Below are 26158 nucleotides of genomic sequence, written 5' to 3'. Positions count from 1 at the left end.
CGTGTGTGTGTGTGTGTGTGTGTGTGTATGTGTGTGTGATAATGGAACATAGTTGGAGAAGAGCAGCCACCAAATGATGTGTTGATATCCACAAGAGGCCTTGTGGTGAGATGTTATCGCTAAAAAAAGTATTGTCAGTAGTTGACCTGTCTGTGGAAATGTTGCATTAAATAACTAAAAACTGTCAATTCCCCCTCTTTAGCCCTGTCCTCCCATTACTCTCTCTCTCATTTTCACCTCTCCTTTTGCCTATTTATAACACCGTGCCAGGTGAGCACACACCTTGTCAACTGCCAGGTTTAGTGGTCTCCCAGCTAATTACTTGTGTTGTGCTGATGACAGCACTGTGAGGTGTACATGAAGCAGCATCGCACATCCAGCAGACACGAGAGACAGTCTAGCTCAGACATAGTGCCAGTGTGCTGTATGCTTATTTATGTAGAGTATTTATTTGTGTGTGCGCGTGTGTGTGTGTGTGTCTGTGTGTGTGTGAAATCAGTAAAATTACGAGTTTTCCCCAACACTATTCATTTGCTAGAGCAATATTTTCACAAACACACACACAAACCCAGACACATGTACACAAATAAGAAAGCATACACACACATACTCACACACATACATATACATACACACACACACACACACACACACACACACTTTTTGTACTTCTATCTTAGTGACTAGCGACGACTCATGATTGACTACTTTCGTGTGTGTGTGTGTGTGTGTGTGTGTATACACGTGTGTGCATGTGTGTAGTCGAGGGTATGTTCATTGAGATTGTAATGACTGATGGTTGGTGGACTGTGTGTGTGTGTGTGTGTGTGTGTGTGTGTGTGTGTGTGTGTGTGTGTGTGAAAATATTGTTCTAGTCGATGAATAGTGCTAGGGTAAACCCATTTTAATTTTTCAATTTTACATGTTTAATTTGTGGTTTTCAGTAGTGATTCATAATGTGCTACTTTTGCATAACCACCAGAATGGGACAATGCAAAACATGCGCGCGCGCACACACACACACACACACACACACACACACACACACACACACACCGGGTGGAGCCATAGCTTCTTACGTTGCATGTGGTAGCGGTTACCTTGATGGCTGTCTTCTCAAGCTGCACAGTTTTCAGAGAGCATAAGGAGGGCTAGCTCTGTGCATGGCAGTAATAATGCATTTTGTTGCTGTTGGCATCTCATCTGTGAGGACCGCAGCTGAACTGAAACACAGACTGAAGCACAGACACCACTCTGAGATGAAACAACAGTTCAGAAAGAAACTTTTCTTTCTGAACTGCGGGTGACACTCGTCTTTCACCGTGTCTGCATATGTTCCCCCAGAGCCTCCGACACCACCTTCCTTTCTGTTTCTGACATTTTTAGGTACAGTTTTCTTTGCCTGTACCTTTTTGTATTACCAACATAATAGCTTGTTGATTTGAGGGATTTTGCAGAACATATGGAGGAGGATGTGTCCCAGTCCACCTTTCTGTAATCTGATCAGGATCGTTTTCGGTTTTATTTGAACAGTTACTGTTTCCTTGTTCAGCAGTTAAAACTGATGAAGCAGTGAGTGTGTTATAAGACAAGAAAAACAATCATGGGCATCCCGGTGGCATTCTATTCTGTTGCCTACCAACATGGGGATCCCCAGTTCGAATCCCAGTGTTACCTCTGGCGTGGTCGGGCGTCCCTACAGACACAATTGGCCGTGTCTGTGGGTGGGGAGCCGGATGTGGGTATGTGTCCTGGCCGCTGCACTAGCGCCTCATCTGGTCGGGCAGGGTGCCTGTTTGGGGGGGGGGCGTGGGGGGAATAGCGTGATCCTCTCACGCGCTACATCCCCCTGGTGAAACTCCTCATTATCAGGTGAAAAGAAGCGGCTGGTGACACCACATGTATAGAGGAGGCATGCGGTAGTCTGCAGCCCTCCCCGGGTCAGCAGAGGGGGTGGAGCAGCGACCGGGACGGCTCAGAAGAGTGGAGTAATTGGACGGGTACAATTGGGGAGAAAAAGGGGAACCCCCCCCCCAAATAAATAAATGAATAAAAAGGCAATGATAGGCTGTGTGCACTTAGTTAGCTTACGAAACCACATGGTTGCAAGAACAATTACACACACACAGTAACAGAGGCACTATGGGGGAGTCTACTATGGAGGAGTCCACTATGGGGGAGTGCTAAATATGTTCAGATGTAGAGAACATTGCTCTCGGCCCTGAGCTGAAAGCACAACTTGGATACGTATAGTTGTATGTAGTATAGAATATACAAATTCTATATAATACCCGGTGCTTAGCGGGCTAGTTGTAAAACCAGCGAATTCAGGCGTGCATACACACACGTAATCATGCACACACGTACACACACAAATGCACATGCCCAACATCAGTCTCTAAATTCATGCAAACATATTTTACATGCACAAAAGGACTGTACACTAGTATTTGTCTCACCCAAAATGCCAACAGTAAGTCGACATCTGCACCATTTTGACTTTACACATCTCGACCATGTCCTTCTACCTTCTCCAGGTGGTGTACAAAAACAACGACTTCAAGCTGGAGTTGTCGCGGCTGGCCATCGAGCGCGACCCGAAGATCACCCTGAACGGAGATCTGGTGTTCCGCTGCGAGGACGTGGCCGCCCTGGACCCGGTCACCTTCGAGACCCCGGAGTCCTACATCTCCTTGCCCAAGTGGAACACCAAAAAGACAGGCTCCATCTCCTTCGACTTCCGCACCACCGAGCACAGTGGCCTGCTGCTGTTCAGCCACGGGCGACCTCAAGGTCCCAAAGAGCAGCGGCCCGGCAGGGAGCTGAAGACCGACTACTTTGCCATGGAGCTGCTGGACGGGTACCTGTACCTGCTGATCGACATGGGCTCTGGCAAGACCAAACTGAAGACCAGTAACAAGAAGGTCAATGACGGGGAGTGGTGCCACGTGGACTTCCAGAGGGAAGGGAGGAAAGGTGAGGACCAGAGAACACCCCGAACCTTTTTGTATTTTGATCCAACAATGCCGAGGTTACTCTGTCAAAATGTTGTGTCAGTTTCAGCCTACTTTGGACACTAGCTTGTTTGGTTCCGTTGAATCCGGGCAGTTCTGATTCGGATTACTCGTCAGTCACTATCGCTGCTGTAGTTATTTCATCATACAATCACCATCATCACTGTGTAACCTTGTGTTGTCCTATGTGTCAAGACACCACCTGTCTGGTGCTCTAAGCAGGGTAAAAAAAGCAACGTTAAGTAGCAGTTGTTAATGCTACTTGACCTCGGTGTGGTGTTCTGTGTGTACGCCTTGTGCTTATGGTTATTTGTGCCTTACGTTTGTGTGGTCATGTGGGCACAAACACAAGTGTGAGTTTTTTTCCCATTGTGAGTGTGCACGCCTGAGAGTACGGTCTGATGACTAATCTGTAAGTGGGAAAGCACCTTGCATATCATATCTCCTCCTAATGGCATCCTATAAGGGGGGGGGGGTGAATGCACCCTTGTGTGTGTGTGAGAGAGAGAGCAATTTCATTGCTGCCCCCATTGTAATTGGCTTTTAATAGAAAATTAAGACGGAGTCGTTAATCACAGAACGACAGAGGGCCTTTTGTCTCACCCACTCCCTGCTGCATTCTGCTTCCCTTCTCCTCCATTTAGCCTATTACGCACACATTAGACTGTCTGTCTCTCCTGTCATCCAAGCTCCGTTTGTTTGTCTGTCTGTCTCTCGTGTGGGTGCTTTTCAATCCACTAACTACACTCACTCATTCTCTCTAACTCACTTACACTCGTTCTCACACATTCACTCACTTATTCTCTCACGCACTCACTCATTCACTCACTCATTCTCTCACTCACTAATTTATCTCTCACTCACTCACTCACTCATTCACTCACTTATTGTCTCATTCGGTCACTCTCACTCACTCACTCGCCCACTCACTCACTCACCTACTCATCCGCTAACTGACTCACTCATTCTCTCACTCATTCACTCATTGTCTCACTCATTCACTCACTCTCACTCATTAACTCACTCATTGATTCTTTCACTCACTCACTCTTTCGCTCACTCACTCATCCAATCATTCGCTCACCCACTCATCCGCTAACTCAATCTCTCATTCGCTCACTCATTCAGTCACTCACTCATTCTCTCACTCATTCACTCAGTTACCCACTCACCACTCATTCCCTCTCACTCACTCGCCCAATCACTCACTCACTCACTCACCTACTCATCTCCTAACTCAGTCACGTTCTCACTTACCCTCACAATCCTTTAACATGACCTCACAGAAACATTTATTCACTTATGAAGAAACAGACATCAATCCCTATCTAACACTGTCTTTTCTCTCTGGTCTCCTCTGCACTTAATTTCTGTCTGTCTGCCCGTCTGTCTGTCTGTCAGGCTCCATCTCGGTCAACAGCCGCAGCCTGCCCTTCAGCTCGCCGGAGGGCAGTGAGATCCTGGACCTAGACAGTGACATGTACCTGGGCGGGCTTCCCGAGACTAAGTCCGACCTCGTCCTGCCGCCAGAGGTGTGGACCGCCCTGCTGAACTACGGCTATGTGGGCTGCGTTCGGGACCTCTTCATCGACGGCAAGAGCCGTGATGTGCGCCGACTGGCCGAGATCCAGAGCGCGCCAGGTGTCAGCAGCTTCTGCACCCGTGAGCTGCAAAAGAGGTGCAGCAGCGCCCCCTGCGGGAACGGCGGCCTGTGCAAAGAGGGCTGGAACCGCTACATCTGCGACTGCATCGGCACCGGCTTCCTGGGTGGAAACTGCGAGATAGGTGAGGAGAGCGGAACAGGGCCAGGGGTTGTAGAGGGTGTTGGATATTTATGGGTTTCATCAAAAGAACGATTTGTGTACAAAATCTTATCAGTGTGCCACAACATGATCGTGCTGAGTGCATCCGTTAAAAACAAGGGCACATAGTGTCGTACATGTAAAGCATAACCGTTGTGTCGCTTTATTGTGAACAGAACGATACAGGATCGTGGTCTTAGGTTTGTATTTGGAAGTAGATCTAGTATTTACTGCACAATTTCAATTTCAACGGAGCTGAAGTTAGTTTAAATCATGTTTTTAGCTAACACCAACAAGCCAGAAAAGCAAGCTGACACATGAATGCTTCAAAACTAGGATGGAAATATTAATTTGTTTGAATGAACATGTGTAAATGTGACATAGAACGTCTTGCATCTCCGTCAACGGTGTTTCTGTGAAATCCTACCTCAAATGAACCCCTATTAGCAATACATTACAAAGTGAGAGAATACAAGGGAGAGGCTAAGCGAGAATAGTGGTAAGGGTGCAGGAAAAAATACATTTTACCAATGAGGGTTACAAAGTTAAATAAAAACAAAACAAAACATGAACAGTCTTACCGCAGCATTATTTGAGATGCACCCAGACATATTTGGAGGAGTTGCGAACACTGATCTATAGTGTACACGACGTTATGCATGCTTAGTTGTCATTTAAACATGATGCAATTTTTCTTTAATGCAGCTGAAAATATGTCAGCATATTCTCTCATGATGGGCCTGGCCACGTGTCCTGCCTTCATCCATACTGAAACTTTGTTGCAGAGGAGTTTCACTTTCAAATGAATGTGCGAGCACATTGTTGCAATCTCTTGAATATTTCGTTACGTGTGTTCTGATTATTTGTGCGTGAATTTTTTTCTCCCTTTTTCCTCCCCAATTGTATCTGGGCAATTATCCCACTCCTTCAAGCTGTCCCGGTTGCTGCCCAACCCCCTCTGCCGATCCGGGGAGAGCTGCAGACTACCACATGCCTCCTCCGATACATGTGGAGTTGCCAGCCACTTCTTTTCACCTGACAATGAGGCGTTTCACCAGGGGGGCGTAGCGTGTGGGAGGATTGCGCTATTCCCCCTAGTTCCCCCTACCCCCGAACAGGCGCCCCAACTGACCAGAGGAGGCACTAATGCAGCGACCAGGACCCATACCAATCCCCCTGTTGGTAGGCAACAGAATAGACTGCTACGCCACCTTGATAGGCTATAAATAGGCTATGTTGTATGTGTGTGTTTGTTGTTGTTTTTTTGTTTGTTTTTTTTTTTTTTTTAAAGGTGTGGGGGAATGGGGGTGCATCAGCCTGGTCGGGATGTAGAATGGGGGTGCGTTGCCTAAAAATGTTGGGAACCGAATTTATGCAGATGGTACAGCTGAATGTAAAACTGAGTGTGTATTTGTGAGGGTTATGAGGTGATTCTCATCTGAAAAGATCTGAGCACACTATCCAACAGCTAAAAGAGGATCCAAAGGCTTTACTGGAAACCGACAGATACTTCAGAAGAGAGCGACGCAGTGCAACATGGGGCACTGTGTTCTACACAGGCAGTCAGCTGCTGGCTAATCATCGGACGAGCTCTTCGGGGAGCCGTGTGCAAAGCGACTGCCACTCTTACGCCGGGAGGCATTTGGGCCCGTCGTTTTGGTGGGTGGGGGATGAGGGTGGGGATAGAGCTGGGCAGAACCAAGCGAAAGGCTGGAGACGGAGTAGCAGCAGCGTGGCAGAGCAGCCGTGCTTGCCGTCGCCATCTGTGCCAGTCACGCAGACCCAGGTGGCTCAGACGTCATGACAGGGTGGGTTGATGCGCGTATGTCTGATCCATCCCAATTAGATCGGGGTGCATTGATTTTTTTGTACGCCCTTTGCAAGACCCCCCCCCCCAAAAAAAAAAGAAGAAGAAGAAGAAGCCAAAACGTGTCTGTGAGAGTGAAAGCAACATGGCAGGTCAGGAGTTTGAGACAGAGCAGGGTTACGAGTGGAAAGTCAAATTGACACGAGGACTTTATGGAGGAGAAGGAAACACAAAGGCACGTGTGTTTTTGTTCGTGCCAATATTGGCTGCATTAAATCATGCTTTGGTGAGCAGATGAGATGAGATGGGCGGCTTCCATGAGACTCTCCTGCCATCTAGTGGGGTTTTTAAATACTGCAGGGGTGTGGAAGCCTTGTTCATCTTGTCGTACCGTATTTCTCTTTGATGGCGCCGTACTGATCAATATGCTGCAAGAATCAGTGAATATGTCAACGTTAATGACCTGATAAGGACGTCTGTGAAGCTGTAAATGAGATCACAACACAGATGTCACCCCACAAGCCGATTGATTTCCCCCTTCCCACGAAACATTAACCAAACCTGTTATCAAAAGCTGACAATTTCTGAGGGTTTTCCCTTCACATGGTGTCACAGAGGTACTTTTCCACCCCAAGAGTGTCTTATTTTTGGATACCCACAACAAAGCTGTTTTTTATGGATTTTGTATTTGTGTTCTGACCATTTGTGCTGAGAGTACTCTGTCCCGGTGACTCATGTTAGTCCGTGGTCACACGACCAACCCCTCTGCAGAGGAAAAGGAAACCCAGGCAGCGCTCACTGACACGCAGGATGCACCTGTGCCAAGGTTGTGACTCTCAAACTGAAAGTCACAATATTTGTGTAGTTTTTTTATTACTTGTTTATCTTCATTTATCTTTTTGTGTTCTGATCTAAATATATTCAGACCATTTGCATTATTAGGTTGAACTCACTTGTTGTGGATGATTTAGATTTGACCTTTGCTCAACATGTGTATCTCTTGTATATCAGCCTCACCCGTGTGTGTGTGTGTGTGTGTGTGTGTGTGTGTGTGTGTGTGTGTATTAGTGCATTATTTCTTCATCTTTTTCTGCAGTTTATCTGTTATTCTTTTTACTGGTTTGCACACGTGCTCCATCCTATCCAATCTTTATCCCCCTTTTCCTTTCATGGGTGTAGATTCAGATTCTGATTTGATGTCCCACCAATATTTTTTTCTTTTTATGGAATGTCTACTACTACTACTACTGCTAACACTACTACTTTTGGCTGCTGCCGTTAGGGGTCGCCCCAGCGGATCATCCGTTTCTATCTCTTCCTGTCCTCTGCATCTTCCTCTGTCACACCAGCCTCCTGCATGTCCTCCCTCACCACATCCATAAACCTCCTCTTTGGCCTTCCTCTTTTCCTCTTCCCTGGCAGCTCCATATTCAGCATCCTTCTCCCAGTATACCCAGCATCTCTCCTCCACACATGTCCAAACCATCTCAATCTTGCCCCTCTTGCTTTGTCTCCAAACCGTCCAACCTGAGCTGTCCCTCTAATATACTCATTCCTAATCCTGTCCTTCTTCGTCACTCCCAATGAAAATCTTATCATCTTCAACTCTGCCACCTCCAGCTCCACCTCTTGTCTTTTCATAAGTGCCACTCTCTCCAAACCATACTACATAGCTGGTCTCACAACCATCTTGTAAACCTTGCCTTTAACTCTTGCTGGTACCCTTCTGTCACAAATCACTCCTGACACTCTTCTCCACCCACTCCACCCTGCCTGCACACTCTTCTTCACCTCTCTTCTGCACTCCCCGTTACTTTGGACAGTTGACCCTTTTTACAGAATGTAAATTTAAAATAAAATCCCTTCTTTGTTATTCATACGTGTGTATCAGACTTGCAAATAATGTTATTCATACATTTTAAGCATGAGTCAATGTTTGGGCACCCTCTAAAAAGCTCATTAAGCAGATATGAGGATTGAAATGAATATGTAAAAAGAAAAGAAGGTTATCACTGTCCAAGTCTATAATTTTGGTGCCTCATTCCCTTCTTATCGTCTACTCCTCCCCCCATTTCAGAGGCGACGGTGCTGAGCTACGACGGCAGCATGTACCTGAAGATCATCATGCCGATCACCATGCACACGGAGGCCGAGGACGTGGCGCTGCGCTTCATGTCTCAGCGGGCCTACGGCCTTCTCATGGCCACCACCTCCAAGGAGTCTGCAGACACCCTGCGGCTGGAGCTGGACGGGGGCCGCGTCAAACTCACCGTCAACCTGGGTAGGCCGCCGAGATCACCGTGGATGCCCTCCCTTCTTTACCTTTCCTCTCCTTAATGCTATCTTTTGTTAACTTTTCTTGGTTTGTTTTTGTTTTGTTTTTTGTATTTAAAGTCTACCCCTTAACTTAAACAGATGCCTTGACATTTGGAGTTACGTTCCGCATTGTTGCTGTCCGATGACAGGATGAAAGCTTCAGCATGTTTCCTGCTGCGTCTTAAGATTGTTAACATCTTAAAGTTGTTAGCATTCTTTATTTCACTCAGTGCTATGGTTAGCGGTAAGCTAACAGCCTAGCTTGTGGCTCTGACTGCTCATAGGTTCCGATGAGGAATGCTAACGATGCACAAACACAACAAAAAAGGATCAAGTAAAAACCTAAATGTGAAGGCATCCACTGATAATTTCACTTTTGGTCTTTTTAGGGACCCCCCCCCCCCAGTTCCCGCTAACCTTTTCTTTGGCCGTTTTAGAAGAAGTCCTGGCCACACGTAGTGGTCCATGTTCCCCGTCCCTGAACCTCTTAAGATCCATAAACCATCTCCGCTCTTCATACTGCCCTATGGCGGCTCCTCATCCTCTGGTCAGAAAGCTCCATCTCTAGCACTTCTCCAGCCGCCTCTGAGTCTTGTCCAGTGAACTCTCTGCAGCCCACGGGTGGACCTGCTCCTGTCCCTCCAGTCCTCCCTCCTTCTGCTCTCCTCCTTCGCTTCCTCTTCTTGCTCTCCTCCCTCCTTCCCTCCCTCCTCCTACTCCTTTGCCTCTATCCCTCCCTTCCTCCTGCTCTCCTCTCTCCTTCCCTCCCTCCTCCTGCTCTCTTGTCTTCATCCCTCCCTCCCTCCTGCTCTCCTCCCCTCCCTCCTCCTGCTCTCTTGCCTCCTCCCTCCATCCCTCCCTCCTTCCTTTCCTCTTCCTGCTCTCCTCCCTCCTCCTGCTCTCCTCCCTCCTTCCCGCCCTCCTACTCTCTTGCCTCCATCCCTCCCTCTTCCTCCTCCCTCCATTCCTCCCTCCTTCTGCTCTCCTCCCTTGCTCCCACCTCCTGGCTCTCCTCCCTCCTCCTGGCTCTCATTTTGTGTGGTGCCGCTGGCATTACGATAGAGAGAGAGAAGGGAGCTAGATGCACAGTTTGTCTCATTAGATAGATAATTTTTTCGTTTAGTTGTTAGTCCTTAAGGATGAGAGGATTTTGTTAAAGTGAGACGGGGGAACCCAGAGTGAGGGATTTGTAGATGGATAAATCCTCCACTCCAGACTAGAGATGAGAATGCTAATCCTTCTATTGAACTAATGGCTGAGTTGATTGTGATGTAATGAATCGTTTGCAGCGATGATGATTAATGATCCTGGCTGGAAGGGGTGAGCCTAACAATGTTAGAATTTCATTTAGCAGACACTTTGACCCAAAGCGACACACATCTGAGAGTTGATACAACACAAGCAAGGATCTAGTCAGGAGACAACAGCCCAAATAAGTGCCAAAAAAAACTAGGTTCAAGTCCAATAGGACATAGGTGTCAACAGGCAGTGCACAAAAGCAATGGATAGGGTGCATAGAAGTGATTATTTTTTTATCATACCAAATTCTCTGTATAGTCTGGTGTGTCTACTGAAGGAAGACTTCCTGCTAGCTGTTTTATCCTCTTCTGTGAAGCACTTTGTAACCCTGTTTAGAAAAGTGCTATACAAATAAAGTGCATCATCATTATTACTATTATTATTATTATTGTTAATGTTACTGGAGAACAGGAGGGAAGGGCAGAAGGTGGCCATCCCCACAACCCTTTTGCATTTCTCTTCTATCTATCTATCTATCTGTCTGTCTGTCTGTCTGTCTGTCTGTCTGTCTCACCCCGCCTGGACAAGACTCAGATGATGGAACTTTTCAACCTTCAATGGCCTGTATGTCTGCGGCCCTCGGATCAAACAGTCAGAGAGACCGGCTCACAGCCACTGTTGTCCCTAAGCTGCACACACACACACACACACACACACACACACACACACACACACACACACACACACACACACTAATATAGATACCAGTGAGACACGTCTAGTTTTAGCTCAGGAGGCTAAATGCAAACACATCGCTTCATTTTAAATGAAACCTATAAAAAAAAAAATCACATCACACATTACACATTTGTGCTTCATACTGTCATACTTAAATCAGTTTTGCATTCATGGCCCGTTTGCGAGGATTTAATTCATTCAGAATCAGTGGGGAGTCTGCATCTGTTAAGGCTTTCTGTCACAGCCCTAATCCTCATTAAGTTAATTAAAACCCTGTTAATTAATCCGTCAGATGGATATCATTGGACTGATTCACCCTTAATGGTGTTTTGTAATGATGATTACCTGTTTGATTAGCGGTTAGTAAGATTACCAAGTCACCTCTCTGGCCGCCAAAAGACGACGACATTTGTTGATATAGTCGGTCCATTTTATCAAGTATTTCCACGGGTTTTTACATTTTCATATACTGACACTGCTTTTACAGACATGTTTCCAGACTTACACTCACTTGAGCTCGGGACAGCTTTCCATCTCCCAGGTAAACGTCACTGCTCGGGCTCTATTTGTTGCCTTACAGTCTATTGGATTGTATATGTGTAGGCGTGTTGCCCCCCCCCCCCCCCTGCCGGCCGGTCCCTGGCTGTTTGTGTCCACTATTCTGTAGCGGTTGACAGCTCGAGTTCACACCCCAGTCTGACAGCCACATGCACATGCAGCGTGTAGCCACTGGAGGGCAGAACAACAATACACCTGCAAGAGCCTCCAGATTTCAGCCAATGTCGATAATGCCACTTATGGTCTGCCCAGCGTGGCGGCAGTAGTTGTAAACGGGAATCAGACCGGCTTTATTCCATGTCTTGTGTGCACTAGGCGGCTGGGATGTGCAGATCACCCTTTCTTGTCTTTTACGCTGCGGGGTTTCTCGTGGGCAAAAGTGCTGCAGAGGGCAAGTGCATCTTAGACTGAAAATGGAAAGAGGTTAAATTAAGGGCAACTGTACAAGTGATGGTGTCGAAGAAAGAGGGATAGCTTTGTATAGGGTTTTTTTATTGTTAAACTGCTTCAGACACTTATTCTGTCCAAAACAACACTGACGCTGTCTAATTTTGACGAGAATCCATGACAAGATAATTGCTTCTTGGATAATTATAGGTGCAACTGGCATAACGGCACACGGATGCAGCATTGATGCAGGACTGTATAGATTACTGATGGAGTCACTGTCGTCGCCCCCGCGTGGACGTTACACTGTGCTCCGTCACGCAGGAGTGATCTGAGTTTCACTGACTTGCCTTCTGCTGCGCTTTAGCACCGGGTTTACCGGGGAGAGGGGTGGGATGGAGGGGTGGGGTGCTGATTTAGAGAAAAGGGTGATCCTGACTCGTAGCCTGTCCCCGGATGGTGGCCCCAGAGCAATGCTTGTCTGCAGAATGTACCTTGAAGGATGTAAAATGTTATCTTTCTTCTTTTTTCCTCTCTCTTTCTCTCTCTCTTTCTGTCCCTTTCTTTTACTTTTGATCTCACCATTTTCACTCTCTCTCCCACCAGATTGTATCAGGATAGACTGTAACCTCAGTAAGTGGTTCTAAGCATTTCTTTGACTAAAAAAACAAACGTTTATCTGTCTGTCTCAACGTGATTCTGTACAGAGCGTCTCCATGGCCCCCCTCTGACCGTGTGATTGACAGTTTTCATCGCCTTTCCATGTTTTCTTCTTCACATGCCTTCTTTTGCCCTCTAATAAGCATCCGGAAAGGTTTTTACTTACGTTTTCAACCATCGCAATCTTTCATTAGTGTCTCTCTCCCCCTTTCTGTTTGGCTATCCTCCCACCTCTTTTAATGGTTGTCGTACATTTCATTATCCTCCATTCCAGAATGTCTTTTTAATACATCTTCTTTTAATTTTTTCTCAAAACAACCCATCTGTCACAGATTTTATCGATGGTTCATCTACATAACTGCGATTTTTCATCCCATGTTCCTCCACGCTTTCGTCTGTTGCTGTCTTTCCCTGGGATTATTTCATCACTCTGTTCAGTGTTCCGTCGACTTTCTCCACAAACACATTTGGAGAAAGAGTGACTTGGCACTCCTTTGCAAGTGTTTTCTATTTCCGTTAAGACTTTTAAGACTCGGCAACAACCGGTCTGCATACGCAGGTGTTGCTTGGTTGCTTTTCGAGGCCCGGTTCAGACCCCAGAAATCTAATTGCTTATCCAGTTAGAGACGGCACCGCCTGGTGTGTGCTTGCTTTTCAGACCCATGCTGACTATTATTTCTGTCATGGCCACTGACAGTAGTATGACTGCAGGTAAGTGCTGCCAGCCCAAGTGACAGGAAGTGGAGAAAACCTGCTGTTTGCCCTCTGTATTCATGTGTGCGCACGTGTGTGTGTGTGTGTGTGTGTGTGTGTGTGTGTGTGCGCGCTTCACTCTATTTTAACAGCTTCTGACTAAATTACTATCAAAATTAGATGGTTTGCAATCCAAAGACTTTGGAAGCTTCCATGAGACATGAGAGTAACATAGTTTTCATCACAGGATAAAGGTGCATATACATATAATATATATATATATATATATATATATATGATATGATTTGTAGTACAGCATCTCTATCCTGATGGGAGTGGTCTCTTCCAGGATGACAGTGCCCCCGTCCACAGGGCACGAGGGGTCACTGGATGGTTTGATGAGGATGAACATGGTTCTGATTCTGATTCTAAATCACATGCTATGGCCTTCACAGCCTCCAGAGCTCAACCCAGTTGAACACCTATGAGAGATTTCTTACTGACGCGTTAGACAGCGCTCTCCACCACCATCATCAAAACACCAAATGAGGGAATATGTAATATAATATATTGGAAGAATGGTGTTCATCCCTCCAGTAGAGTTCAGAGACTACTATGTTCGTTTTTTTTTATGTTCATTTTTGCTGTGTGTGTATGTATGTTTATATATATATGTATACACACACACACACACACACACACACATACATTGGCAGCTGATGAGTGCGTGATGCACGAAACAATTTTGTACTGAAATGCGTTAGTTTTTCCCCCTACATCTATCTAAATATTCTGCTCCTCATTTGTTGAGCACTTTTATCAACACCATTGATGGTTTCCGGAAAGAAAGAAAAAAACGATATTTTTCCCCCCAACCACTGTGACCCTGAATGAACACTAGATGTCAGTAAAAACACGAGATGCAGCGCTGTGTGTGTGCCTACTAGGGAAGGATAGAGCTTTGAAGAGCGTCTGCGTATTTTCTACCACCAGGGGGCTCTTTACTATCTCACTGCTGATGTGATATAGCTTTCCCCTTATGCCAACTTGGACAAGGAATGGGTGAGTCTAAGGTTTGTATGCGCGCGTGTGTGTGTGTGTGTGTGTGCTTGTGTGTGTCAGAGTCGGGGTGTATCTTTTTGTTTTCAAAATTACAGTATTATCAGTTGTTCCCCGGGCAATAGCCACAACACAGTAGAAACAAATCTACCATTAGTATTGATCCTCTGTCTGTTGTTAGTCTGCCGCCAGAGTGTGGGAATATTTATTAGTGATTGTCCCTCATTGTCTAACTGAGCAAGCATCCAGCATGTGTGGAAGGAACATTTTATTAAACCTTTAAGGCTTTTTGGTTGGCTGGGCATGCTTTATCAGCCGTGGCTTCACGCATGGTTGCTTGGTTAGACTCTGCAGTGGAAAGATCAAAATCTATATCAAGTGTGTGTTGCATGTAGGCCTGTGAGTTTTGTTTAGACGGAGACGGACAGATATGGTGCAGGAGCGATACGTGACACAAACGATTCTTTTAATGGACTGACACCACGTCGTCCTCCACAGCCCGAACAAACGCTTGGAACTCAAGGAAGAAAAACAGGAAAAAGACACAAAGTGTCTCTCAGACCTGTTCCACGCAGGTGGGGACGACGTCGTTAACTCCATCACTCGTGTTTCAGTGGCCGCTAACACAAGAAAACTTTGGGACTATAAGCTTTAAACACCAATCTGGCAGAACATTAAAACTACTGACAGGTAAGTGAAGAACATTGATTATCTCATTATAATGGCACCTGTCAAGGGGTGGGATATGTTAGGCAGCAAGTGAACAGTCAGTTCTTGAAGTTGATGTGTTGGAAGCAGGAAAAATGGGCAAGAGTAAGGATCTGAGTGAATTTGACATGGGCCAATTTGTGATGGCTAGACGACTGGGTCAGAGCATCTCCGAAACGGCAGGTCTTGTTAGGTGTTCCCGGTATGCAGCTGTCAGTACCTACCAAAAGTGGTCGAAGGAAGGACAACTGGTGACAGGGTCATAGGCGCCCAAGGCTGATTGATGCGCGTGCGGAGCGAAGGCTAGCCCGTCTGCTCTGATGCCACGGAAGAGCTACTGAAGCACAAATTGCTGAAAAAGGTCATGCTGGCTATGATAGACAGGTGTCAGAACACACAGTGCATCACAGCTTGCCGTTTAGCCGCAGACCGGTCAGAGTGCCCATGATGACCCCTGTCCACTGCTGAAAGCCCCTGCAATGGGCACTTGAGTGTCAGAACGGGACCATGGAGCAGCGGAAGAAGGCTGGCCTGGTCTGATGAATCATGTTTTCTTTCACATCATGTGGATGGCCGGGTGCGTGTGCGTCGTTTACCAGGGGAGGAGATGGCTCCAGGATGCACTATGCGAAGAAGGCAAGCTGGCGGAGGCAGTGTGATGTTCTAGGCAATGTTCTGCTGGGAAACCTTGGGTCCTGGCATTCATGTGGATGTTACTTTGACACATACCACCTACCTAAACATCGTTGCAGACCAAGTACACCCCTTCATGGCAGCGGTATTCCCTGATGGCAGTGGTCTCTTTCAGCAACATAATGTCCTCTGTCACACTGCAAAACTGTTCAGGAATGGTTTGAGGAATATCACAAAGAGTTCAAGGTGTTGCCTTGGCCTCCACATTCTCCAGATCTCATCTGATCGAGCATCTGTGGGATGTGCTGGAAAAGCAAGTCTGATCTTTGGAGGCCCCACCTTCCAACTTACAGGACTTAAAGGATCTGCTGTTCATGTGTTTGTGTCAGAGGTCATGTGGAGTCCGTACCTCGATGGGTCCACGCTGTTTTGGCAGCACGAGGGGGACCTACACAATATTAGGCAGGCGGTTTTAATGTTTGGGCTGATCAGCCTTCTTGTTTTGGCATATTTAGTATTATAAAAATGAAAGCAGCTGATGTAAATAAGCCTAATAAATTAATCTGTAATTGGTATTGCAGATATTACTGAAACTAATACAGATATTACTACTAAAAATTATGATGTGATCGTAAAATATAGTGTTTTCCCCAAACCCAGATGACAGATGAATATAGAAAGTCTGCAAGTGGGGAGTAGGGCTGTAATATAATTAGAAATAAAACCAATTTACAAGGACGTATATTAAATCAGAATCACAGCATGGAAGGGGCCAGCCATTTCCTTAACTAAAATAAACCCCAACTATCCATGTTCCTGTCTGTTTCCAGATTGCTTAACTCCTTTACATGCCAATTAAAACATCAGCCAGAGTTTGTAATGACCATTAGGGAGACATGGGAATGAAAACATCTACTGCAACTCCAGAGCCCATTAGGAAGTGGTTTTATAGGTGGACGTAAAATCCCTCAGGACAGGATCGAGGCCTGCGGCTCTACTTTCAGAGAATACCGCAACAGAGTAAAGGTCGTGAGAGTACAACACAGATCATTATGCATCCACAAAGCCTCCCTCCTACTCATTCTCTTTCAAGCCACCCTCAGCCTCACTTTTTCATCAGATGAAGAGCTTTAATCTGAGTTTCTCCTCTTTCTGGTTCTGGGAAAGCGTTGTTTGTGTTCACAGTTATTGGATTGTCTAATCTATACAGAAGAGCATATCGTTTTTTGTTTTTTCTCTCTCCCTTTTTCTCCCCAATTGTATTCGGCCAATTACCCCACTCTTCCGAGCTGTCCCGGTCGCTGCTCCACCCCCCTCTGCCGACCCGGGAGGGCTGCAGACTACCACATGCCTCCTCCCATACATATGGAGTCACCAGCCGCTTCTTTTCACCTGACAGTGAGGCATTTCACCAGGGGGAGGTAGCGCGTGGGAGGATCATGCTATCCCCCCCCCCCCAAACAGGCACCCTGATCGACCAGATGAGGCGCTAGTGCAGCGGCCAGGACACATACCCACATCCAGCTTCCCACCCGCAGACACGGCCAATTGTGTCTGTAGGGACGCCCGACCAGGAGGTAACACGGGGATTCGAACTGGCGATCCCCGTTTTGGTGGGCAAATTGAATAGACCGCCATGCTACCCGGACGCCCTTTTAGTTTTTTGGGTTTTTTAATTGGGATGATATTCTTTGGTAAATCCAGAGAGCCCCTTGCAAAAGTGAAAAATAAGTGAGAGCATCAGACTGCTGTGCTATAAAAAAAAAGTTTTTTCATACATCATTACTACATTTCCCCCGACATCGCGTTTAAGGAACAGTGTTATTTTTATTGACACTGTGTTGGAACCGAGCACATACTTGTATGCAGATTTGGAAGCACAAACAGTGGGTGGGTATATTTAGCAACATTAATACCAGTAATCTCTAGGAAATATTAAAAAAAAGGAAAGAAAGAAAGACAGATTGTAGTCGCACTCTTCCAGCTAATGCAGTGGGTATGGTGTTGAGTTGGACTAGGCCCCAGCCCCGGTCAGGTCAGGAGGCGCCTGGTGATGATATCTGTCTGGCACATGGCCTTTCTTTGGCTTGCGGCGCCTTCCCGTAGCACTTGGATGAGATGAGGTTTGGCATGACATATGGCAGACAAATGGAGCGCCCACGCCCCATCTGCTAGTGTCACACCCTTTGGCCTGTCTACCTGCAGCTGCTCATCCCAGCAGGCGACGGCTGCGTGCACCAAGACACACGTGTGACACACTAAAACACATTAAAGCAAGAGGTGAAGGGTAACCGAGTATCACAACTCTACGTTGTCTGTTATGCAATGGTCACGATAACATCAGACATTCACAACAGCACAGTCATCTTTGTCTGTACGACCTAATGTCAGTGGTGCTGCGGCTTGCACTTCACCTGACAGTGGAAAAACAAATCAAAATCAATCATAAAATGTATATTAAGTGAAATAATATCTGGAATAGGCTTGAACAATGTTTCAGAATCGATATCCCAGTGTACACATGGGTAACGGTCATATTGCGAAGCACGCGGTGCGATCTGAGGCGTAGTGGGCCCGTCAGTCATGTTAGGCTGTTTTATGACTGCTCTTGAAGAAAAAATATTCTCACCCATCTGACAAATTTTGTAATTTAGTCTGACTTCTTGGACAACTGCCTTATTTCCCCTCAAAAATCACCAGAATCATTGCTAGACTGATAATTCATTTGCGAACGGAGCTCTGACAGTTTAAAGCTGCATATGTCTGGTGAGATCATGCAACTCCTTTCAGTCATCAGCACGTTTTCAGGAAGCTACTTTACTTCTTTACGATTTATTTCAATTCTTAATCTTTTAATATCAGTCAATATTTGTTGTCATACTGTTGAGCAAAAGCTACACACAAACAGTTAACAATATCAACAGAATGCTTGTAATTCCATGACACTCACAAAAACGCACAATACACCCATACAGGCACACACATGTACCTTGTATGTGCACACACACACACATACATGCACACACACACACACACACACACACACACACACCCAGGCAGACTCTTCATATTTGTCTCTGTAGATGAATGTAGCTGTTTTCAGTTGTCACTCTGTTTCCACGCATTGTCACTTTGCGTGTTCTCCCCGTGTCTGTGTGGGTTTCCTCCGGGAGCTCCGGTTTCCTCCTACCATCAAACAGACATGCATGTTAGGGTTAATACTCCTGCCTGTGCCCCTGAGCAAGGCAATGGAAAGAAGACTGGAGTCGGTCCTCGAGTGCTGCAGCTGCCCACTGCTCCTATACAACAGGATGGTTAAATGCAGAGAGCACATTTCATTGTAAGAAAACAATGACAAAATAAAGTGGCTTTCTTTCTTTCTTCATCCCTGTACGTTTTTCGGCGTCACAGCTGGACTCCATACCGGGTCAGTTACCTGTAACCACCTCCCTTCGGTGATGTAGTACCTGAGCTCAGAGAAGGACAGGTGTTTGCTGACCATCGCGGCCAGTTTAGATTCAAATGGATGCTTGGCCGGTGTAATTTATGTTGAAACGGGTTCTTACCGACCGGCCTGCTCCTTTCTCACTTCCCTCCGAGCAGATGGCTCTCGTAAGTTCCCCATGATTCACAATATTGAAACTGAACGAGTTTCTTACCCCTTGCTGTAATCGTGAGTCATCGCTTTCCATCCCAGCCAAAAAAGATGTCAAAGATGGATGGCCACTGCCGTAGGCCTCGGTGTGCACCGTCCCACACTACCTGGAGTTCAGCTGTGCCCTGCAGTTTGAACGTGGAATAGTTTGATGTTACAACTGCTCAGTTAGGGGTTTGATTTGTTAAGGCAATTTAATGCCCAAACAGACTTCATCTTTTTTTTTTTTAATCCAATGTTCCCTTTACTCCCCATAAACTCCAGGCCAGATTTCATACAACGAGACAACAAAAGGAGCGTGCGGTTAACATAAAGCCCTGGATGCGGGTATCCTGAGAGACAACTGCTCGTTGTGCAGATAGGTTTTCATGTAAAGCGAACATCCAGCTCAACAGCCTTGGAAACCACGTGTGCTCGAGTAATAAGCAGGCAGATGAATTGTTTTGGGACTATGTATGTACCGCTGCACCGCTCAGCAGCGATGTGTAGTCTTCACTCTTCTTCTTCGTCACGTGCTGCCGACGCAGCGTAGGCTATGAGCTACCCCCAAGCCAGATGCTCTGAAGTAGGACGTTACCACGCTTACATCCACTCTTTTTTTTTTTGAAGAGCAGCAAAGCATCTGAACGCTCAACGCGTCCGTGTTTGATTTTCAGACTATTTTATGTATCGTGAGATACACGAGATGCACCAAAATGCTCCTAAAATGTTAAAACGGAAGTGACCTGATGAAGGAGGGCTCGGAAGCCTGGGTAAACTTCTGAGGAATATGTCATCAGCACCCTTTCCCGACCCGAGCTGGAATGAGAGCTGCTCGGGCATGCGATGGTGCAGGTGTGCATGCGCTGTATCATCTGCATGTTCTTGTACCGTACAGGCGTGTGTGAATATTTGCCGTGTGAAAACCATAGTATTGCCATTACCCTTTACAGTGGTACCTTTTAACTGTCCACATAGCAACGTGTCTACCGTGCTTCACAACACTGCACAGCTCTGACGAATCCTATTTGGTGCTGCAGGGGCCCCATCAAGTACGGAGCAAGGCCATTAGCTAATGCCCAGAGACAAACGCCAAATGACGAGGTCCTGCCGCCCACCAGAACGAGACGTGTAATTGCTGGACGCCGCCATAACTCGAGCGTCATGCACATTTCCTTCAAAATCGAATGACTTCCCTGCCGAGCGGGCGCTCCTTTGTGAAAGGAAATTGCCTCACGTTGCCACAACCTTTTTAAAAGCCCCCCCCTCCCCCAGAAACAAGTCAAAATCAACTAAATGCATTTCCTCTGCGGTAAACACTGTCTCCTGTCTAACCATCAGAAAATGAACCGGAGGGATGTTGTTGCCAAGCACCCACAAACGGAGAGGGCGGCAGGCCGGTTAGAGGACCTGCGGGGAAGGTGGCAGGTCAGCGGAAAGCTGTGAATAAGCACTGACCTTGGAGAGCCCCGACACATTTTGTGTTGATAAAGTACATTTAAAACGTGTCGCTGACGAGAGAGAAACCAAAGGAGAGGAGCAGAGAAGGGTGGAGAAGACAGAAATAGATGGAAACGGGGGGGTGGGGGGTAGATGTAGACGAGCGCTGACAGTCACATGAGTGGCAAGAGAATGGGAGGAGCGATGAAGACTCAAGACGGTGGTGGGCGGCGTTTATGAGCATTGGCGTTTCTAGGATGTGAGGAATATTTGGGGCTTAGCTGGATCTGTGTAGAGGGTCCGGAAATATCTTTCGAGATACCAGCTCCGGCACCTCATTTACATTCAAAGTACACGTCGTAATCACTGAAAAATTGATCTGTACCTCAAAAACTGTTGTTTACTTTAGAGATTAATTATGGATTATGTTAAAAAATAGGAGTAGTTGGTAATTAGTGTTGAGTCGAAGCAGAATACTTCACAACTGCTACCATTAAACATTTATGACATGCTATGTTGCCAGAATGGGGTAAAACGGTTACATGTATTTATGTTATCATTAATTTATTGTAATATTAAATTATTGTTCGCTCTCTTAACATACCCCCCCCCCCCCACACACACTATTTTTCAGGTACCATAGTGCTGCACTGGTCACCTCTCCATCATCTGCTGCTCCCTCACTCTCTTCTCTCTCCGTCATCTGCTGCTGTCTCTCTTCCCTCTCCATCATCTGCTGCTCCATCACTCTCTTCTCTCTCCGTCATCTACTGCTGTCTCTCTCTTCTCTCTCCATCATCTGCTGCTGTCTCTCTCTTTCGCTTTCTCCATCATCTGCTGCTCCCTCACTCTCTGCTCTCACCATCATTTGCTGCTGTCTCTCTTCTCTCTCCATCATCTGCTGCTCCCTCACTCTCTTCTCTCTCCATTATCTGCTGCTCCCTCACTCTTCTCTCTCCATCATTTGCTGCTGTCTCTCTTCTCTCCATCATCTGCTGCTCCCTCACTATTCTCTCCATCATTTGCTGCTGTCTCTCTTCTCTCTCCCATCATCTGCTGCTCCCTCACTCTCTTCTCTCTCCATTATCTGCTGCTCCCTCACTCTTCTCTCTCCATCATCTGCTGCTGTCTCTCTTCTCTCTCCATCATCTGCTGCTCCCTCACTATTCTCTCCATCATTTGCTGCTGTCTGTCTGTCTTCTCTCTCTCCATCATCTGCTGCTCCCTCACTATTCTCTCTCCATCATTTGCTGCTGTCTGTCTGTCTTCTCTCTCTCCATCATCTGCTGCTCCCTCACTATTCTCTCTCCATCATTTGCTGCTGTCTGTCTGTCTTCTCTCTCTCCCATCATCTACTGTCTGTCTGTCTTCTCTCTCTATCATCTGCTGTTGTCTCTCTCTCTCTCTCTCCATCATCTGCTGTCTGTCTCCATCATCTGTTGCTGTCTATCTCTTTGCTCTCCTCCGCATAACCATGAAGTCAACTAAAATGAAACTCATAAGATATCCCACCGAATGCAGCATATAGGCCTACCCGGTTTCCAACACAGCGGTTCTCTTTATAACTGCACCAAGTTCTGTATTTTACTGACATGTCATGGGTTTCATCTGTATACAGTACAGCCAACCCATGATGAACCTTCCTTATTTACTGCTGAAAGAGCAACATACTTTTTAATTGTTGTCAATTTAAAACGCCTAATTACATTACATGATATGTACTAGTATAAAAACAACACCACCAAACATAATGGCCTAATTTAGGGGTGGGGTGGGCGGTGTCAAGGTGAGTCACTGATCAATGACATAACTCAACGCTGACCATCAGGACCCCCCCCCCCCCCGTTGTGTCATCTGGCTCTCATTTGAATACAGCCAATCAGATCAAATCAGGATAATGTGAAACTCCGCCCACCCTTACTTCCAACTCCCTATGTACTTGTCAATCAAAGGCCTGCTCATGAATATTGACAGTTCTTGAGACAGTTGAGAACATTTATGGATGAAGGCGTAATAATAAAACACAATATTAGTCACTTAGTGGGAAAAAAAGTTTTTATCATGCCGCTTCAAGGTTTTTAGACATGAAAAATCCATCCTGATTAAGGATTTTTGTCCAACACCTGCCCGCTGGTCTTGCTGGGACATTAAAACAAATGCTTTCCTGTCTCTCTGCCATATTAAGACTGTCCCCTCCAATGCTCAAGTGTCGGCTTGTGTGCCTGGCATTGTTCTGGGGACATGAAGGGCTGAAATGTATAATCCATATGCCAGTCCCTCCGCGGCTGAGCGTTGGCCCAAATTCAGACTCCATAATGAAAACTTGAGGCGTATTGTCAGGATCGGGAATGCAGGTATTTTAGGGTCTCCATTTAAAATCCGCTTACAGTCTAAATTCGGTGCACGTCGAGCTGTCCTGAAGTAACTCGCTCAGGGAAAACCTGGGTTTTGCTGCAATGAAATTTCCTCAGTGGTACTGTAAAAGACGGCGCAGAATTGCCTCGAATTCGTAACCGCACCTGTCCGACTCCATTAGGCCCACACAGAGAACAACGTCTGCGTAAAGGATATGACACCGGTGTACAAGTGGTATGGCGCTACCTGATAGCCTTAGCTACACACCCCTTATCCCTAATATCCTGTCAGTGGTGACAGATTAGATATGGTCTGATTACAGAGACCCTAATGAGGGGAGCAGCCGCAGCCCGGAGCTGTCTAAACCCATACTCCTTCTCCGAGCTGACGGCGGTCCCACACAGCACAACCAAGACCGCCGCATGCTGGGCAGTGCGGTTTCAATTTCAAAATCGCCACTTTCCCCTTGGGATCTGTTCCTGGGAAGCAGGGAGGAACACGTGAGGGCGATCAAGGAAAGGAAGGGTGGAAGACAGGGTCGTAGAGATGGAGCTATAAAAGGGGGACTGGTGGTGATGGTTGAAAAGAGAGGAGAAAGAACGAGGGTGGCAGTAGTGGTGGAGGAGAATATAAAAGGGAGCGGAGTTGTGCGTGTGTGCGGGCACATGCATGTGTAGAATTCAAGCGAGAGGGCAGACCTAAAATATTCCCCGACTGGAATATGTCTCCCTATGGTGACCGTCGGCGTCTCTACAAGATATCAGCAGTGGTTATCTTGTCATGTATTCTGAACCACCACCACAGAGCCCCACCGAGGGGCGAAAACAGTGGGGGAGAGAAAGTGTGTGGCCCCTGATAGCAAGGACTGGGCGTGTGTGCGTGCATGTGTGTGTGTATGTGTGTGTGTGTGTGTGTGTGTGTGTGTGTGTGTGTGCAACATGCACATGCAATTACACATGCCCAATCCCACACTCACCACATACAGCTTCAGAGAAAAGGGAAATGGACTCACTCATATTAACACACACACGTGCACACTCATATAAATATACACACACACACACACACCCACTCACAAGACAGCCTTATCTCTGTAATTGGCACGGGGGGTCAGAGCGTGGGGCATAGATAATCATAGCTGGGGGTCATAATCTGTTTGACTGCTCCCCCTCCCTCACTCTTTCTCTCAGCATCACGCACACACACACGCACACACACACACACACACAAAATCCCAGTTTCCCGTGTGGCAGTGCTCAGGCTGTGTTTTGGATGTAGCCATGGCGGAAGGGGGCTGGGATAGTGGGTGCTTGGATTGGAGTTGTGTGTGTGTGTATTTTACTGTTGAGGCTGGATGTGACGGTGTCCAGGGATGACTGCCAGCCTTCTGAGCACAGCCCCTGAACCTGGTATGAAAACAGAGCACCTACCGATGTGGGGCTCGCCGGTTCAAATCCCTGTGTTATTTCCGGCTTGGTCGGGCGTCCCTACAGAGACAATTGGCCGTGTCTGGGTAGGTAGCTGGATGTGGGTATGTGTCCTGGTCGCTGCACTAGCGCCTCCTCTGGTCAGTCGGGGCACCTGTTTGGGGGGAGGGGGAACTGGGGGGAATAGCGTGATCCTCCCACACGCTACATCCCCCTGGTGAAACTCCTCATTGTCAGGTGAAAAGAAGTGGCTGGTGACTCCACGTGTGTGGGAGGAGGCATGTGGTAGTCTGCAGCCCTCCCCAGATTGGCAGAGGGGGTGGAGCAGCGACCGGGACGGCTCGGAAAGTAGGATAATTGGCCAAGTACAATTGGAGAGAAAAGGGGGGGGGGGTGTAAAAGAAAACGGAGCAAGGGGATGGGAAAGGGCAGGAAGGTAGAGGAGGGTTGAGAGACAGAGGGGAAAGGGTGGGTTCAGTTGGAGAGCGATGGGCTGCACGAAGAGAGGACAGGAACGATAATTATGAGAGGTGGAGAGCGATAGAGAGGAGGAGGAGGAGAGAGAGTGAGGGCAAAAAGAGGTGCGCAATAGAGAGAGGAGGCTCTCTGGAGCTGTCTCCTTGTGTTTCTATCAGTACTATCTGCTTACATCTTTCATCTCCGTTTCCACGCTCACTGATAGCAGATAGGCACCATTTAGATGTGGCACGCACCCACACACACACACACACACACACACACACACACACACACACACACACACACACACACACACACACAGTGAGCTTTGCCGTAGATTGCCAGCAATAGATAGGCCTGTGTGTGCTTCGTTGCGATGGAGAATATGATATCTTAAGATAGGAGCCAAATAGCATCATCATCAAACGAGGCCGGATCTTGATAACTCCGAGGAGCGCGGTGATTTCCGTCTCACCACAGAACGTGTCCTCACTTCTGTAGCGTCACAGGCTTATGCAACTTCCGGCGGCCCGACGTCGCTTCATCAAAGAGGCACCGAGTCTATGTGGGTCAGTTGCCTCCATCGAAGAATCCCCGGTCGCCTCATAAACCACGTTATACAAATTGTAGAGAAAGTGAGTTTCTCTTCCACTCCCACGCATGCCATGTGGGAAAGCTCACTGCCATTTAAAAAAAAGAAGATGTTTCTTGTTACGGTAGTCAGGAGGGAAGGGTTCAGGGTTGCACACACTCGTGCTCATACAGAAACGCATACACACGCTGGATCCTACAGTATTCTCCTCTGCGGCTTTGCCCAAAAAAACCAAGACACCTCCCATGTGTGAGTCAATGAGGGCAGTTAACACGGTTAGGGGTCATGAATCATGAAATGGCAGCCCTGGGTGTCTAAATAAGGTGGGATTTGCATAGCCCAGGCACTTGGAATTTAATTTACGCAAGAAGCAGCTCCTGTGTCTACTGGCCTGTGGGCCGACTGGCGGGGGTAGCTGTGTGGCTGCAGGGTTGAGGAAGTCTAGTAGTCCCTTTTTTTCCCCCCATGGGAAAATAGAAAAAAGTAATTTCACCAAGTTTTCATAAACCACTGAAGCATAACTCAACGATGCAACACATAAAATTGTCAGTGTGTGTGTGTGTGTCTGGGGGGGGGTGCGTCCGGGTAGCGTAGCAGTCTATTCCGTTGCCTACCAACACGGGAATCGCCGGATCGA

At 47.0% G+C, this 26158-nt stretch overlaps 1 protein-coding gene across 1 annotated transcript in view; it reads left to right on the top strand.

Moving 5' to 3' along the window:
• nrxn2b (neurexin 2b) overlaps nucleotides 1-26158 on the top strand; it is a 919866-nt gene that overhangs the window by 398636 nt on the left and 495072 nt on the right. The window contains exons 8-11 of the mRNA XM_056300763.1: nucleotides 2538-2976; nucleotides 4416-4799; nucleotides 8701-8904; nucleotides 12468-12494. Coding sequence (XP_056156738.1) covers nucleotides 2538-2976; nucleotides 4416-4799; nucleotides 8701-8904; nucleotides 12468-12494 — 1054 coding nt within the window. The remainder of the gene's footprint in view (nucleotides 1-2537; nucleotides 2977-4415; nucleotides 4800-8700; nucleotides 8905-12467; nucleotides 12495-26158) is intronic.

Source organism: Lampris incognitus, chromosome 20 (assembly GCF_029633865.1).
Source record: "Lampris incognitus isolate fLamInc1 chromosome 20, fLamInc1.hap2, whole genome shotgun sequence".
Classification (NCBI taxonomy): Eukaryota; Metazoa; Chordata; class Actinopteri; order Lampriformes; family Lampridae; genus Lampris; species Lampris incognitus.
This window is presented reverse-complemented; position numbering and strand designations above follow the sequence as displayed.